Here is an 18,243-nt window from a genome sequence, read left to right as displayed (position 1 = left end):
GGACACTTTGAAGGTTTGCTCAAAACAGAAAAGATACAGCTAAATAATTATGTGTCTGACAATTCAACTGAATGTTTTACTGTACGTGTGTGAATACAGGTACAGTACTGTTATGTTAGAGTATTTGACTGGTCTATTAGGTAATCTTTGTTATGGCACATCTTACATTGTTTTTCCTGTTGTTACAGATCAAGCGAGAGTACCACCAGTGGGGTAGCCAATCATCTCCTTACATGGAGCCCAGTCCTCAGTCTTATGGTGCAAGCCCCACCCACTCTCCTCAGTACAACAGTGATGTAAGTACTATAGTGTAACTGTAGTAGTAGTAGTGTGTGTGTGTGTGTGTGTGTGTGTGTGTGTGTGTGTGTGTGTGTGTGTGTGTGTGTGTGTGTGTGTGTGTGTGTGTGTGTGTGTGTGTGTGTGTGTGTTATAATGGAATAAATATCACGATAATCACAAACACATTCATCATCACTCTATTAACAGCTGTAATGAAGATTCCACAGACACAATATTTTCTGTCCATAATTGATTTTCTGCTAATAACAGTAAACAATAAACTTGAAGTACAAGTGTTTTCTATAAAAGCAGTAAACAACATTTTAGTACAGTTTTTGATTACACGTGCAAGTGGCCTACTTTATTCCACGGACTGGACTGGACTCGTGGACTGGACTAGACTGGACTCGCGGACTGGACTAGACTGGACTCGCGGACTGGACTTGACTGGACTCGCGGACTGGACTAGACTGGACTCGCGGACTGAGCTGGAAACAGCCTTTAAACAATAATCCAGGAATTATCCATCTCTTGCAACACTGGAGACACCACTATCGGGCTATAACTGCTGGTACTGCTCTTCCTTACATATCAGATGACACTAGTGCATGCACTAATCAATTAGAATACACTTACGATACACGTGTACTCGCAGTGACAAAGTGTAACAGAGGCTATTATTGCAGCGTACATGTTTTCCTTTGTTGCTTCAGTACTTAACACTAGCGTTAGAGTTGTAGTGATGAGCCAGATTATTTGCATAGCCCCATCACCTTGCCTGGTGGTGCCACCTAGCTACCTGCTAAGGATAATGACTGGCTCATCTCTACAGCTGTAATACTAGTGCTAAAGCAATAAAGGAAAACATCTACGCTACAAGAATAGCCTCTATCACGCTGTATCACTGCTAGTACACACGTGTCGTAAGTATATTCTAATTAATTAGTGCATGCGCTAGTGTCATGACTTGTAAGGAAGAGCCAGCAGCAGCAGCACAGTTGTAGCTCGATAGTGGTGTCTCCAGTGTTGCAAGAGATGGATAATTCCTGGATTATTGTTTAAAAGTTGTTTCCAGCTCAGTCCGCGAGTCCAGTCCAGTCCGTGGAATAAAGTAGGCCTTTTTCGTGCAAGTTACATAAAATTTCATAATATAAGTATATTGTATTGTATCTGCACAATTTTTATCACAATATATTAAACAGCATGGTAGTACTGTTTCATATGGTCTCCCCGTAATGCATGCTGAAAGTGCCACATCTAAAAATCACAGAAATATCATACGTGACAAAAATCACCTTTACAGAGTAGTCCGACATCAAATACAGCGTTATAAACAAGAAAACACAGACAACCTGATTAGAGTTTTTAAAAAAATCATCAAAAGCTGTAATTTGCCTCGCTACCTGCCTGACTTAGAAGCCAAACAAAGCAGTGCACGGGCACCATTTTATGCCACAACAACAAACCCACTAGTGGGATGTGCCTTTTGTGGTTCCGACAAATGTCTGCCTTCTGCGCTTTGCCATTCCTTTTATCTTCAATTAAATGGTTGTCTTCTCTTCTTGCCAGGGAAACATATCAAGGAGTTACTTTTCTGTGTCAACACTTTCCTTAAAGGAACATATTTAAAATTTTAGATGCCACGAAACTATTTGAAGCTTTTAATGGACTGTAGTATCCTTGGTAGTATGGGGTAGCAGGCTTATAAAACAAGTGCAATGGGCCACGCCCCCTTAAATGATCAGAACATGCTACCACACAATGCTGTGGCCATGTCCCTCAATGATCTAACTCCTTGGAAAACAAGATACCCCTTAACTCAATTACATTTTAACTTGTTTGAGGAACAACTGATCTATCTTATATCCACAATGAATGCATTTGCACTACTTTTTGTAAGTTTTGTTAACAAGCCAACTTTGTATCTTAATAAAATAGTACATGGAGTAGTGATAATGTAGTGAGTGTCCAGTCCTTTTATCTGCTGCTACAGATGCATGAATTGTACAATAAACAACATACCTCCTGTTACTAACTGTAAGTATGCACCTCCTGTTACTAACTGTAAGTATGCATGCACCTCAAAACTCAAAGGTAGGTCAAAATATTAACATGTTACATGTGACTTACATGATCTCCTAAATATGTCAATGTACATGTACACTGTATGTTTCATGCTACATACATGTATACACCAAATGTGCAGTTGTCAGAACAAGACATGTTGTTATGGTTACAGCCAGAGTTGGGGTCATTACACTAAAAATGTAACTAGTTACATATTACTCGTTACTTTTATGCGATATAGTGCACTATAGTTACATATTACTTACTGAAAAAAGTAACGAATTACATATTGCTCGCTACTCTGAGGGCTGTAACCAGTAATAATATTACATATTACATTTATTCGTTATGAACTATGAAGTAAGTCCAACCTTCTAAATACAAGCTACCAGCCTACAACTACAAGTGACAGGAGCGAGACACGTGTTTCAGGTGTAGTTCAGCCACAAATACATACTTTGTTGTTGCATCTTGGCCTCAAGGGCGCTCCCCATACACTGTCATTCTTTGTCCATGCCTATAACGATATCTCCAGTCTTGTCTGGACCCAAAATGCAATCAATCACGTGCCTGGATACAATGCGCCTAAAAGGAAGTAACGCGTTACATTTGTTACAATTTCCAGATGTAATATCCTTTACATATTACTGGCTACTTTGTCATGTAACGCGTTATATTACTCGTTACTGTACAAGTAATATTATTACGTAACGTGTTGTATTTGTAACACATTACCCCCAACTCTGGTTACAGCTATATGCACCCTGGTACTGAATGTGTAGCATTACTGACTGCTTGGGAACATTTACAGCATGTATAACAGTCACACGCACACACGCATGCACCTACATGTGTGTACGCACACACAACAAAAATTTCTTGCCGAGACATTTCTCACTGCATGTATAGTCTAAACTAAGTATCAGTTTTAACTACACACAGTATGCATGTTATATACATGTACATGTATACAACATGCCTGATATATGCACCTAACCTGCATACATTTAGCATACACGTAACATGCACAATAGAGATGTGTCACATCTGGACATGTCCAATCATGTTTGTTACTGTACTTCTTACGAAAATCATGCACTGTATGAAACAGTAATATTATGTAATTTTTATCAGCAGCATCTAAATGGTCATGTGATGCTCCCTGCTGACCAGCAGTGGACACAACAGGAACCAACAGGTTATACCAACCAGGGAGGACTGTATAACCATCTGGAACAACCAGGTGTGTGTGTGTGTGTGTGTGTGTGTGTGTGTGTGTGTGTGTGTGTGTGTGTGTGTGTGTGTGTGTGTGTGTGTGTGTGTGTGTGTGTGTGTGTGTGTGTGTGTGTGTGTGTGTGTGTGTGTGTGCATGCGTGTGTCTGTCTGTCTGTATATAGTGTCCTGTATTGTTCATGTTCAAGCTCATGTAAACGCTATACAGGATGTGTAGCTATGTGAATGGCTTGTGCATGTTGGCATGTTGGTTTGAACTAAAGGTTAGGTTATAAGGTGTGTACTGTATATACAATACCAGCCACTTCCAGCTTAAAATATCGCATGTAACATGTAACACAAGATCTGCTACTTTTTCTCATTTTCGAGGTTTTTGAGGTAAACAGTGAAAATTTTATCCTTAAAAATATTTAGACTTCCATATATTGCATATGTGATTGCTCAACCTCGGAAACATTGCCCCTCAAAATATTTAGGCTATATAGTATCACACACTGTAATTTGTGTAGTTGCGAGGCTAAAAATTTTGCTGTGTGTATTCATAGGCTAATATGGTAACCCACCCCATATCATCAGTAGTGAATGGTCACATCACAGTTGACAACTTTCACTAACTAAAGTGTAATAGCAGACTATAAGAATGACCTTTCATAAACAGCCAATCGAATTTTGACTATTATTTCTATTGTTGTGTCATGTACGTTTACATGTCACTCTGGATTGAATGTGTTCTTTGTCTTTCATAGCCTATCTTGATGTCCCGGTTACTCCACTGAGTAGTGACAAGCGTCGTTCCTCTCTTGAACGCTCTGCCAATCTCCACAACTCATTCCCCAATTCTCCACAAAGGAGTTCTCCTCAAATGATGGTGCAGACTTCAATGGGACCTGTGGAACCAAGTAAGTTATCCAAGCCATTACCCAAGAAATACTGTATGTACAACAACACCACAAAAGTGACTGATTGCTAAAATCACACTCTAGTTTGCAAAAAGTGTGTGTTTCTCTAAGATGGAGTTATAATAACAGCTTCCATTGATCCAGGCCTCCAATACTTGTTGTAATCCACAGTCCAATATTCCAGCTCCTGTGTCTTTGTAAAGTAGTTCGAAAGTGTGTAACTTATTGGGACCTTGTTCCTGAAGGTATACAACAAAGTTTGATTGTATGTATGTGAACTAAAAAGTCATCTCTTAGTGGTCCAATAGGTGTCCTGTAGGGGTGGGTCGTATTGATCAATATCATTCCATGATATTGTAATTATGAATATTGCAGTATTACTAAATGCCCACTTAGTATGTATAAGCTTCAATAGCCTCATTGTATACTACGCAGTGTTTACTCTTCAAGAGGGAAAACAAATTGGAGGTGTTAGCCAACGAACTTTTCGACAGTGGTAACTAATAGCACTCCCATATTCTAATGGTCTCCCATTAGCACCTTTCTAGTATTCCAATGCTACGCTCACTCTTGCTAATGAGTTCTGCCACAGTACTGTTTGAATAATTTGAAGACTGGTAATTTCCAGCATTCTCAGTATGTCAGTATGCAGTATTAATAAATGTTAAATATTCAGTTATTCGTATTGCACAACACCTAAATATTGCCCACCCCTAGTATCCTGTAGTTTGTCTACTTGTACAAGTACTAATTGTGTGATTGAATTAAGTTACTATACCGATTACCAAGGTGTCCACATTTGGGTTGCCCTTTTTATTGTTTGCTGACCTTTCTAATTGTAATTTGCTACAGTGCTAGCCTGGTATAGTTGTTACGTGGTTACATTGTAACTGTCACAAGGGATCAGGTGATGTTTTAATGATGAAGCCATATTTAGTGATATCAGGTTACACTCACAAGTTGTGGTGTAGTGTGTTAGTGTAGGTGACATTCTTACTTGTAGTATGGTCAGTACTGTAACTATTGTGTATGTGGTGTGTAGGTTTTGTGTGTGGTGTGGTGTGTGCTTTTGTGCGGGTATGTGTGTGTGGTGTGGTGTGGTGTGGTGTGATGTGTGGTGTGATGTGTGGGTATGTGTGTGTGTGTATGTATATATGTATGTATGTATGTATGTATGTATGTATGTATGTATGTATGTATGTATGTATGTATGTATGTATGTATGTATGTATGTATGTATGTATGTATGTATGTATGTATGTATGTATGTATGTATGTATGTATGTATGTATGTATGTATGTATGTATTTATGTATGTATGTATGTATGTATGGGTAGGGTTGTGACATTATTGTATGGATCCACCTGGCCTGTAATGTTTTTCCATCAAAAATTGTCTGAAAATGCTTATATCAAAATCCTGTTTCTGCTGGCTGTGCTCAGGTATATGGGACCTGATACAGGTATACACACTCACAAATACTGTTTGATGTCCAATTGTACTGTCCATATGTTCTGATGTGACTATCACTTCCTTATACACTAGTACAAGTAGGAGTATTATGGACCCTATAAGTACTGTAGAGGAAACATGTTTTCCTACACATATATATGGTATACCATATTATAATGGGAAAATTTTCTAATTTATACTAAATGATTCATTTCGTAACCATTTAAGGCTGACACAAGTAGAACCTTTGGGTTCACTCACTTTGTATCCAATGTTATGTCAACCAAGCTGTAGGTCTTCATGCTATGACATACTGTATGGTTAGTCCCGCATTAAGTACAGTACACTGTATGATGTACATACGAACGAATGTTGGGTATCTTTGCCTGGCCATGCTTTTTCTCTACACGATTAGAAATCATAGTAGCTGCTTTTAAAAATGTGTCCAAAATAATCATATTGAAACTTGCAGATATGTTGTTGATAGTTATTGTGTTTCAGATATCATGTATGTGTGAATTCCAGCAAACCTTTATTTGTTAGCCTATGTAATGCAGTTAACACGTTCACTAAAAGTCAGCACTGTAATCTCACAAGGACAAACCACTGTTTTAAAAGTGAAGGCTAACGAACAAACTAGCTCAATAAGTTATGCTCTTTCTTGGACAGGCAAAGGTGTTCATAAACCATGACAATTAGCTTGCTGTATGCCAGTGGCGTAACCAGGCCTTCATGGATGGGTGGGCACACTCACCCACACAAATTACCCCCATGCAACTAACTAGTACAAAATGCGAGTCCATCCTTAGTGGACCCTATACATACATTTGGTTTAAAAACTGTTTCAAAAGTGCATAAATGTATCTAGCTAGCTACGCTGCTGTTCCTGCAGCTTATTTCACTAGTCTAATGCTGCGCTACTGCATGAATGATATAGACCAAAGCTAGAAATTAAACTAACTTATTACACCTCCTTGTTTTGGTCTCTATTAACTCATCTGTACTTGTACACAACTCGTTGTACTCCAGCCTGACTCTTGAAATAATCACGTTACTACTTTCGTCTCCAGCTGACTTAACACCAAATAATTCATTATTCGTTTATTGCTTTACCCCGCCAACAAAAGAAATCTGCTGTTACTCACAATTCAGTATTCCAGATGTGAAAAAAAATAGACTGGGTTCCTCTTTCCTGATGTTCCTCTCTTACCCACCTAAAATTTGGATCATGTGATGCTGTGCATTAAACAGAAAGTACCAAAACTACTTGGATCACGTGATGTAATTATTTTATCAACTGCTGATTTACAATGAAAATATCATGTTGCCAAGGTATGCACTACTTGTCTCTTGTTCGTAATAGCAGAAGCGAGCGGGCACTGCTCTCCTAGGAAAATTTGGGTGGGCATGTGCCCATCCAGGCCTATGCATATGTAGCAATTTCTTGGTTGCAGAAAAAGGAAGATGGTGAGATACCTCCTTAAAATCTCCCCCTTAGCAGTTACTTGGTTTTCTGTGTAGCAGTGCGGAAATATCTTATTGCTGTACACTCCCTCATGTTATAATGTAAACAATAGCAAGAGGACATATGATGCCCTGCAGCCTCTTAGTATTATTATGTGATTGTTTTTTTTCTGGAAAAGTACATGTGCTAAATGGTTGGTTCAAACATACATGATGCATGGCATCGAACTATAACTTGAAAACAATCACTTATTCCTATGTAACTGTTATACATTGGTGACTGTTTATTGACTAAAACACAACATCTTCACACCTTACAAGTAAGGTACAGTAGATTATTTTTTTGGATGGAGGATTATTGTGCGAGTATGTTGATTATGTTGTCATACTTATGCAATATTATAAGATAGATTATTATTATTGTGGATCATGGGTACTGTAAATATTTAGTTCAAACCTGATCATTGTGTCTCCTGTCATTGTTGTATATAGTATTATACCTGATAGATAAACATCATTTATGGCCCACACATGTGGTGGGCAGCGTTCATTGGGAATCCTAGTGTTTCTTTCCATCCCTTCAACCATTTCTACATCCCATTTTAGTTCACTGTCAAAACTAACAAGTTTCTAATGATGTCTGAGATCATTTTAAATAATGTATACCAATTCAAGACACTTGATAGGAAATGTATTAGAAACTGAAACCTCATTTGTTATTTTAGCTCAGTCCAACTTTGTGTTACACTACAGAAGACACTGCCTTCCTCTGTAAATTATTGTTAGCATCTATTGAAATAAAAGCTGTACACAGCCAACTGAAATAGAAACTGCATGCTAGACACGTGTGTATGTATTTAGTTAGTATTCCTAAACACGAATGTTTTCAGTTTAAAGTAAATGGCATCTGTTGTACGTGTCTTAAATATAATTCATGATGTTACAGAATTTTTCCTGTGTTTCATTAATTGTTTGTATATCTATTCATTGTAGCTGTAGTGGCTTTATTGAACATGGTGTTGCTTAGCTATCTAGGTGGTTGATCATGAAATTAATTCTAATAAGTCATCTTCATAGCAACCATGGGTTATACTTGTCTGTGGTTTCTCCCTGGATATATCAATGGTTGTTAATGTGGGGCTATGTATGTTTTACCTGTAATATCAATGGATAGAAGAACAATGAATCAACAAAAGTATCTGTAAGAGTTTGTGTATTGTCTCACTAGATCTGATTATTGTCCGGTTGAATGTCTTATTGTTGCATGATCATGCAACGTAGACTTGTGTTCTTATTGTTGTGTGCATGTTATACATTGTGTACAGAACTATGTATGAGCCTCAATTGTATTAAGAGTTGCTGTTTGTATACACAGCAAGCCTACAGGTTATGATCAAATTACACCCATCACATTAACATATGTTCAGAACTTTCAACTGACCTTAAATTGTAAAGTGATATATTAGAGAGAGCACTCTAGGGCTACATTGCTGGCAAGTTATAGTGTATGATTTCAGTAAAGTTTAAAGTTTAAAATGCCTAGTATTTTGTGTGTAAACTGGTAGATCCATACCATGTACATCTTAGGATGTTCACAAACCTCGCCCCTGCATAATTCACGGCCGCACAACTGCATGTAAGATAGCTTGTGCTACAAGACTCATGCTACTTGTGTTGGGTAACTGCTTCCATGTTGAACAGTGCACACAATCCCATCTCCATATTGCTGTAAGGTGTGACTATAGACTCCGTTGTTACAGTAGTTGCAGAAAGTGTTGTTACAAATTGCCAAACATCTCCTGATGCACAATTTCAGGTAGTGTTGGCTGTCTCTTGTAGTAGTTAGGCCAAAAACACTTGACTAGGAATCAAATCAGATTGTATTTGTGTCTAATCCCAGTAGCAAAGAGGTTTCCAGTCACTTGGTAAACTACATAATATACCACTTGCTCATTGGTCGTCATGGGAATACAACTTTACACTCCTCCTAACGGAACCATCATATCTTGGTTAACAGTTAACATGGGAAAACGTTTATTTGTTTGTCACATTTACAAGACTATAGTGTTAGCATTAATGATGGTCCATCTTATAATAAAGCATATGTGACAACATTGATTTGTTTACTAATAGTATCATAACAGGATACACCTCCTTATTAGGACCACTTTTAGTGTCAATAAATGGGTACTAGAACGAGATGGAAGTCACAAGTAGAATGGCTTGGACCTACTCTGGCATATCAGAGTGCCAGTCACTAAGTGATGTTTTAGTAAAGAACTTGATGGGAATATTCTATACTTATATGTATCACATATCTATTGTACGTACATCGGTGATTCTCATTTCACATTGTTAGGTTGACACCTGTCAGACATTGCTGTAGTGTTGTAGTGAGGGGCAATGGCTGCCTTAGTTGACATTATTCAGTCTAGAAAATTTGTCTTGATATTTGTAAGTCATTTTGTGAATCTGATTCAGCAATTGCTATGGAATCCTTAAGCTATCTGCCATACCCAAATGTGTACACCTTTCCTGGTTATATATTCCATGGTTGTATGGTGTGATTTCATACATGTGCTGTGAATTGTTGGAATGTGATCTTAATTGGGATCTGTGCAATGTTTGGCATGTATGTTTTTATGAGACCAATACAATACTGTTTGTTGTTAGTCATGATAATATGGTACTAGCCAACTATAGTGTGAAATGATATTCAAAGTGAACAATTTTAATTGTTATGTATGCTACACTTTGCATGTGTTAACAGCGATGTTCCATTTCATTCCTGTTTTACAACCAGTGGGCACCGATGGGGAACGGCAAATTTCAGAGCACGATCTCATTATTCCAGTTACCTACAGTGCAATGTACACTTGAGGGTTGTGATGCCCAGAGTTATCAAGGTGCTTGTACTTCAAATGAGATGTTGTTTTTGAAGAGTTCCATCATAGCACCATCATAGCACAAAGGTGCAAGGCAATGTTTGGTAGTCATTAAACACTGGATGGAGACTATGTGGTCCCCATTCTACAGTAACCACTTTAGCAATGCCTTACTACACATTGATTATAGTGTGTAGTTCTGGTGATGCTGATTGTGGTATGTGTACACCTTTGGTGTTAATGATTTTAATATAGATGTCATGTTGTAGCAGATGTCATGTTGTAGCACATGTCACATCGTGTAGGAGAAATGTGTGAATATTGTAACTCATGGGATAATGGCTGTGTATTACCAGGTTTACCAACAGGGTTTAGAATTTTAGGAAACTGTGTGAAGACTAGTTCTTCCTGTTTACGCTAATGTACACGTACACTTAATGTATAGAGTAATCATAAGGAACTATGTTAATGTTTCACTGAAAGGTTATTGAATAACCAAATACCAGTTTTCAATAATAGCAAGTACAGAGTGCAACAGTAGACAGGTTTCGTGTTTATCAGAAGTTTGAGAAAACAGTCAGTATTTTGTTGCTGTTATTCTAGCTCAGTACTACAGCTCAGGTTAAGCAGTACACCGTTCAGGTTACATTCCTGTCATTTTTGTCTGTACACTTGTTTGAATGTTAGTGTCAAACAGGTGTACGTCCATTTTGTTTACCAAGTCTTAAAACTACATGTCTTGGCCTGTTTAGTCTTGTGCAGTGACTTTCCGTCATTGCTAATTGAGAAGAATTTGAATATGAAAAGTATTAAGGAAGTCCTTTTCATAGAATCCCTCTAAGGGACTTGAAGACTTATTTATTAAAACAAGTAACTAAGGCTACTAGTGACATGGTAGATTTGGTGAAGTGCTGTGGGTTTTGTTACCTAGCAATTATTTTCATAACTAAATTTGCTGTGGTTTTTATTGCAATCAGCACTTTTGTGGTTAGCAAGTTGTTCATTGATAGTTTCAGTTCCACTACTGAGATAGTTGATAGATATTGGAACTAACAATGTCACCTATAAGAAACTGTTATACCTAATGCGTGGCTATTTGCCATATTGCTGTAGTTCTAGTTGTAGTGTTAGTTGTGTGTGTGTTGTGTAGTGCTAATGCCTATGAAGCTACTGCCTAATAAGAGCCCCCTGGAGGTGAGTGAACTATATATAAGACACACATTAACTTGTAATATACAACACATAAAATACTAGTACATTTATAGTCAAGCTAAATGGTACACAAATAGATATCTGTGCATTAGAGCCTAGAGTGTATACTGGATATGGACCAGCTAAAAGGTGCTTGTAGATTTACAGTAGCTTTCTCTTCCCTACTTCTGTGTAGGACTGTCTAGATTATGGTCCACATTAACAAGTTCCATTACATTCTTATTAAACTGTTTACAAACTGTTGGTAATTACCTGGTTGTAAACAAATGCTATTAATTAACCAATCAATTAGTAAGTGATTAATGTAGCTGGTGTAGTATAGTTTTAATGCTATTGTTGTCCTTATGAGAATCTAGTAACAAAATCTGTTGTTGTGATCTCTGTAGTATACAACAGAATTTAAGGTCGTTATCACTTTATGCGGTTAGGTGTATTTTTTTAGGGTTATGAAATTTAATGTATTATTTTAGCATTTTTCAGAAGGCAATACGGAAAAGGGTATTCAAATCAAATTTGTCTTCTGATCAAATAAATCATCTATTGTGTCAGAGTTAGGTATCTTTTCTTGTGTAATTCATAAGAATTGAGTGTACCATTTGTCCTTGACTGCTAATTTCCTAATTAGAACACTGACAGTGATAGATATTTTGTTGGAGTAGGTTGTGTAGCTGTCTTTACTTACCATGATTTGACCATCATCCTTTAACTAATCGTTAATGTTGTGGAAGTTACGCTGCACTAGAAATTACAATTCTGAAGCAATGGAAAACAATGAACTCGCTAAGAGTTGTCTGTGTATATTTATTTTATGATATATCATTAAACACACATGTGAATGTGTTCTGGTTGAATAGTGTTTTATATGATAATAATGTTCCATAGTTCTCTTTGCCTGTGTAAGGCAAATTCATTGAAACACAATGTGTTATTTTTACTACAATATTTGCTGGCTCATATTTCAACCGTATTTATATGCACAGTACATATTCACAATCATTTAAAATTTGCCATGTTTAGTAGTTCATGTACATATGTGTCTTAAGAAAGCATATGCCTCTGCGTTGTGTCTGTTGTCATGTGTGTACATGTCTCTACCATAGGGTGGGGGTGACCTTGCTGTGGTCTTTACTCAAGCTTTGCCTGAGGGACCAAAGGCACTCGTGTACATTTCCCAAGACAAGAGCAATTGTATACAAGTAGAAGTGATGCAAGAGAATGCCATGACTCTATCTGCCATCGTCCCTCGTGAGTACCACATTGTAATAGTAGTTAGTGTAAGGTGGTAGAAGTGCTGTAGTATTGTACTGATTGTGTGGTGAGTCTTTTTCTCTTCCTTTTAAAGAATACCACAGGGCCGAGGAAGTTGATGTTAACATCTATTGCAATAGTCAGTTGATAGCTCATGCTCCGTTCACGTTCTTTCAAGGTGCCAATTATGATGCTGCTCAGATCTTGCGTTACGTCCACCAATACATGCCACAATTGTTCCCTGGTGGATTGGGCATGGGAGGGAGTGCTGGGCAGGGTAGCCAAGGAGATGGCTTTATTGGTTAGTTGTGTGTGTGTGTTGTGTTTGTGTGTGTGTGTGTGTGTATGTGTGTGTGCGCGCGCACACGCGCGCATCACAGTTTAAAGTTAGATGTCAAGTATGTAGTATTTTAGAACTGCATCTAAGTCGTATTTCTCACACATGCATACACACTGACAGGATACAATATAAAATTGTTTTACCACCATGAGTACATGGTGTTATCAATTATTGAACAGTTCTTTCAATACTTCCTAGTTCCCTTCCTACTAGTGAAACATAATGTCACACAAATCAAGTATTGTGTAATACAAAACTGTTAATCAATAATATCAGCTTTTGAATGATCATGCATATTTTGTGTGTAACTACCTAAACACAGGGCAGTATGTAACACAAGCTATAACTAGAAATGTTATATATAAGGCATACCTGTAGACTACAGAGAGACTGATAGCCAGTGGTTTCTAGTAAAATAAATTTCTTCTCAAAGACTTCCTATACAAGCTTTAAATGAATGAAAGTTTGTCAACAAAGATAAGGGAAGCTTTAAAGAGTAGAAAAAAACATGACTGCACTGATATAAAGGAACTATGCCAGCCTATACATTTGGAGACAGTGGAATTGCTCCTTGTGGGATTTTGGTCCTATGTGACTGTGGTTGGTTGTGATTTCACACTGCATTATAGTTCTGTCGTAATACCATCAGAACTGTACCTAGTTCTGTTATTGATATCATCCAGACTAGTCCTGGCCATAGCTTTCTAACTTTTCTACTATAAGTATACCTGCTGTTTCCATAGATTGTAAAACTTAATATATAATTTTTACAGCTTTATTTTACATTCATATATTTGTTGGCATTTTAGGAGGTGGGAATTACAATTTCGGAAATCCGGCATACATGTTGCTGATTGGAGCATGCAGGAATGGTATAGAGCCACTGGTTAGAGCATTGCTACAGATTCCAGGAGTTGGTCCACTGCTGGGTAGCCCAATTCCTGGCCATGGTGGATTAGATGTTGCAGGCGTAGCTCGACAGAACGGACACACTGCAATTGCCAACTGTATTACAGATTTGATCAAACAGTAAGTAAATTGGAATGTCTTCCTACCTGTGTGTTTACATACTGCATAATGGAATTCATTCTCTGCTTCAATGAAATCTACTAATGTGACATATGAATTTAATGTTGTGAAGCATGTGTCAAGTCATTGCAAGTTAGTTGCAGTATTTGAATGGGTATATACTTTGTATTGTCTGTCTAATGTTAGTTAGTTTTGACCATGAATGGGCAATATCACTTTTTGCCTATAGTTCTGTGGTTACTGCGAGACTCCCGTCTGGTGTCGATCCTATTACGAAGCTTGAGAGAGGTGGTAGTACAGCTGAAGACAGTGCCAAGTGTGTGTTCCATGCATTGAAGGCTGTACGAGATGGGGAGGACCCCACTACAGCAATTAAAAACTTTGTCACCCAAAATAAAAAATCTACTAAGGATTCTAATAAAGAACAGGAAGATTTAGCTAAGAGACTCACAAAGATCGTAATTACTGACGGAGAAAAGATGACCCCAGCAAAATCTGCTGAAGAAGACACAGCCGTTAATTCGGCCTCTGAAGAAATTGAAGCACTCAAAGAGGAGAACAGACAACTTAGAGAGGAGTTTGAAACAATACAAGACGAACATAAGGCTAAAGTTAGGGAATGTCAATCACTGTTACAAGAGAGAGTGAAAATGGGTAAGCAATTTATTAGGGACAGGCATACGTAGCCCTGAAATGCAAACACCTTCTTAATAAAGACACTTGTCCATGGTCCCACAATTTGACTTTCTAAAATAAGGACACTTTAACATGGTTCCAGGGTGTCTGCAACATTCAGTGAGATTCCAAAAAAATATTAAAAGTTTGTAGGGTATCAGTTTGCAATCAAACACTAATACATCATACATCATTTTAGACAAGAAGATCATGGAGTTAGAAGGAGAACTAGAAGAGACAAAGGAGCTAGCTGATAAGCTGTACAGCAATCCTCAAGACCACGGCAAACTGTACCGAGCTCAGAGTGATATGACCATGTTGTCACGTGGTGTAACGACAAAGATGACCATTAAACCAAGACTGACAAGACAGAACCGAAGCATTGATCCTGGCAAGAATCCACCACTGGCCTTCATGCAGACTTGGCAGAGCAAAGAATCTGGTATAAGTGTTTCTATGGAAGATGAGGTAAGTGTTTTACAATGATTTCAGAAAAGATTTCAGAAAAGTTAGTTTTGGAACTAGTAGAAAACCAGACTTACAAAGTTGAAATATTTACAGAGGCAACTATGTCCCCAAGTTTGGATTTTCTAAGTAATGGAAGGAATATAGTCAGAGACTGTCAGAGTTTATTGTTCATTGTTTTTGTTTGGGATGTAGCCACTTCCCTGAATTACACTCTTCTGTTAAGTTTTACAATCTAGTGATAAGCCGTGTAGATGGTAAACAGCTGTAGTTGTACCTGTCATAGTACTTGTATGTTAGCCTTACCAGTACGATAATTTCTCATCACAGATATCAGCTTGTGGCAGGAGACGATCCTCCATATTGTCAATGATGTCAGAGAAACTAGAAGGCAACGAGATCACACTTCTGTACCCTAGTGATGAAGCAAAGACTGGTACGTGATAATTCTATCTGTAGGCTTTTGTTTCTTATTGTCTAACATCTGTGCTTGTAGTGATTTGAGAAAACCTTTCATGATAAACTTAATGCCAAGAATTCTTGTGAACCCTTACAATTGTTTTAGTTGCTATTTGATAAGCTCTGTTATGTCTTTATCAGGTCTTTAGCTGAGGTGTTAATTAAAGGATATAAAATAATCAATACACCTCCTCTCCCTTTAGTGGCCGATTCATTGTATTTCGAGACAGTACACATGATAAGTGAGGACTGGCCATTAGGAGACAGTGAGAAGGTGTTCAAGGCTGGGGAACGACTAGTAATGGTATGTGAGGATGTAACTGTATAACTGGGGTCACCTGTGCAACTTTAAAATATTTGATAAGGTCATAAAGCAATTTGGAACTTACTTGGCATGGTTGCATGTATGAGGTGGTCTTGTTGATAAGGACACAAAGTACACCTTAGCTATGGTTAAATAACTAGATGTGACTGCTATGATGAGGTGGTCTTGGTCACAAAGTATTATACACTTGGAATGGCTACAATAGTGAGGTGTCTTATTATAGGTGACATAATTTCTGAAGCATTAGGAAATGCTTTGGAAAATTATCTGAGAAAAAATTTTTTTTGCTGCCTTAAAACCTGTTTATACTTTTCAGTGTAATTTTATCCACAGACCGCAGTGGAACTAGCCAGTTGTGGGTGTGTAGGTGATAAAGCCACAGGCACAAGAACTTACATTATGACATCATTATCACACCACATAGCTGTTAGTTTTGTGGTTGTTATTTTTGTAAATAAGGAATTGGTCATGTGACCTGAACTTGTGACTGTTAGTACCAGTGTGGTTAAGTAATGCAACTTTTTGGAACTGCAAACTTTGACCTAATATGTTGTTCTTGCTTAGATTGATGGCCAGTCATTACGTGACAAGACATTTGACGAGGTCTTGGAGCTACTGAAACAAATTAACCCAGATGAGGAGAGAAAACAAATTGTCAAACAGACAATGCCATCTTATTTGAGTAGTAAAGAGTCAGAAATGGACCTTGATGCTTCAAGGATTGATGCATTACTTACTCAAACTCCCCCAAGGTAATGAAAGTGTGCACACATGCACACGCACACACACACACACTCACACACACACACGCACCATGCATACGTTACAACTGTTAGTATGTTTTACTCTCCTTCCACAGCCCACGTACCATTACTCTCACTCAGACTGCTGAAGGATTACCATTCAGTGTAGCTGGTGGTAATGCTGTTGGGTTGTTTATTATGGATGTGCAGACTGCTGGGGTTGTGCCTGGTGATCAAATCATTCAGGTGAGAATTGTGCACAATAGCATGTATGTAATTGTATATAGAAGACAAATCACATTTATCGTATTATGTGAAACTCAACACTACCCACATGCGGCGTGTGCTTGATGATAATAGCTATTTACAAAAATTCCATGCACTAGCATTAATAGATGGTATTTCCCTACAGATCAATGGTGAGAGCACAGCTAACATGACTTATGAAGAGGCAGTGGTTAAACTAAATTCAGCAACACAACTAAATCTTGAAGTACTTCATAACAAACAAGGTTAGACTACTATTTCTATTTAATAAATATTTGACTCAAATGTCCATGTTTAGGTTGGGAGTCACAGAGATTGCAGCAAAGATTTGAATTAGATTCTGCAGTTTACAAGTGTCAGGCATCGTACTCTCCTGACAAAGAAAAGACAGCTTCACCGTCAAAGGAGATGGAATTAACACCAGGAACAATGGTCCATGTTATCAATACAAGTTTGTATGGGGAAACCGGCCACTGGCTAGCTTGGAAGTTAAGTCCTGATGGACACAAAGTTGCACTGAAGAAAATACCTAATGCCAGTCGGTAAGAAACTACTCTAATACAGCATTCACCTTAAGTTTATATTATTGTTCCATGATTCAATTTTTTTTCTTTTTCTTTCACAGTGCAAAGGAGCTCTATGGAGATGCTGGAAAACTATATCAGAGAGTTAATATTCCTGTATATAGTCATTAAATGGTGCCAGTCTTTTCTCTGTATCAAACATAACTCAATTTATTTCAATATATTTTTTGTATGCAACTTTTTTTTTCTTTTGAACTACATGTATTATCATATAGCAAATTGTTGTTTGTGTAGTGTCCCAATTGTTAGTTCAAACTCTTGTAAGTGTTACTGTGTAGCCAATATTTTATGAGTATAATTTATTATTTTAAACAAGCGCAAGCCGTGTATCAAAGTGGTTATATCACCAGTCTACTCAACACTTGAGCAATATGCACCTATCAATGTCAAACCCCACTCCCGGGCTGCAGGGGATTTGACAAAGTCTACTGTCAAATTCCCCAGTACTGGGGCTAAGAAGCTTGTCAAAACCCCACTATATCCTCACCTTGATAGAAAGGTTCACTAGGGGATTTATTGATTTTACCTATTATTTAGTTCAGTTTGAAGCCCCAAGGGTGGGGTAAGTGTAAATGTCAAATCCCCAGTAGGTGTGTGGGGCTTGACATTGATAGGT

The 18,243-nt window shown here is 37.8% G+C and overlaps 1 protein-coding gene across 2 annotated transcripts in view; it reads left to right on the top strand.

The window, feature by feature from the left end:
- Positions 1-17,929, top strand: part of LOC136259974 (uncharacterized) — a 40,988-nt gene extending 23,059 nt beyond the window's left edge. Inside the window, exons 5-20 of one of the 2 annotated variants that reach the window (XM_066053556.1) lie at positions 189-296; positions 3,484-3,589; positions 4,326-4,478; positions 11,431-11,474; positions 12,593-12,737; positions 12,835-13,041; positions 13,890-14,109; positions 14,339-14,763; positions 14,984-15,252; positions 15,580-15,685; positions 15,912-16,012; positions 16,598-16,785; positions 16,893-17,022; positions 17,189-17,288; positions 17,342-17,585; positions 17,669-17,929. In XM_066053556.1, the coding sequence (XP_065909628.1) occupies positions 189-296; positions 3,484-3,589; positions 4,326-4,478; positions 11,431-11,474; positions 12,593-12,737; positions 12,835-13,041; positions 13,890-14,109; positions 14,339-14,763; positions 14,984-15,252; positions 15,580-15,685; positions 15,912-16,012; positions 16,598-16,785; positions 16,893-17,022; positions 17,189-17,288; positions 17,342-17,585; positions 17,669-17,738 (2,616 nt within the window). In that variant the 3' untranslated portion in view covers positions 17,739-17,929. Of the gene's footprint in view, positions 1-188; positions 297-3,480; positions 3,590-4,325; positions 4,479-11,430; positions 11,475-12,592; positions 12,738-12,834; positions 13,042-13,889; positions 14,110-14,338; positions 14,764-14,983; positions 15,253-15,579; positions 15,686-15,911; positions 16,013-16,597; positions 16,786-16,892; positions 17,023-17,188; positions 17,289-17,341; positions 17,586-17,668 lie in introns of both variants that reach the window. The other variant, XM_066053555.1, reaches the window with a different exon arrangement.
- Positions 17,930-18,243: the final 314 nt, after the last annotated feature.

Source organism: Dysidea avara, chromosome 7, assembly GCF_963678975.1.
Source record: "Dysidea avara chromosome 7, odDysAvar1.4, whole genome shotgun sequence".
NCBI lineage: Eukaryota > Metazoa > Porifera > Demospongiae > Dictyoceratida > Dysideidae > Dysidea > Dysidea avara.
The sequence above is the reverse complement of the archived record's forward strand: the minus strand, read 5'-3'. Positions and strand labels throughout refer to the sequence as shown.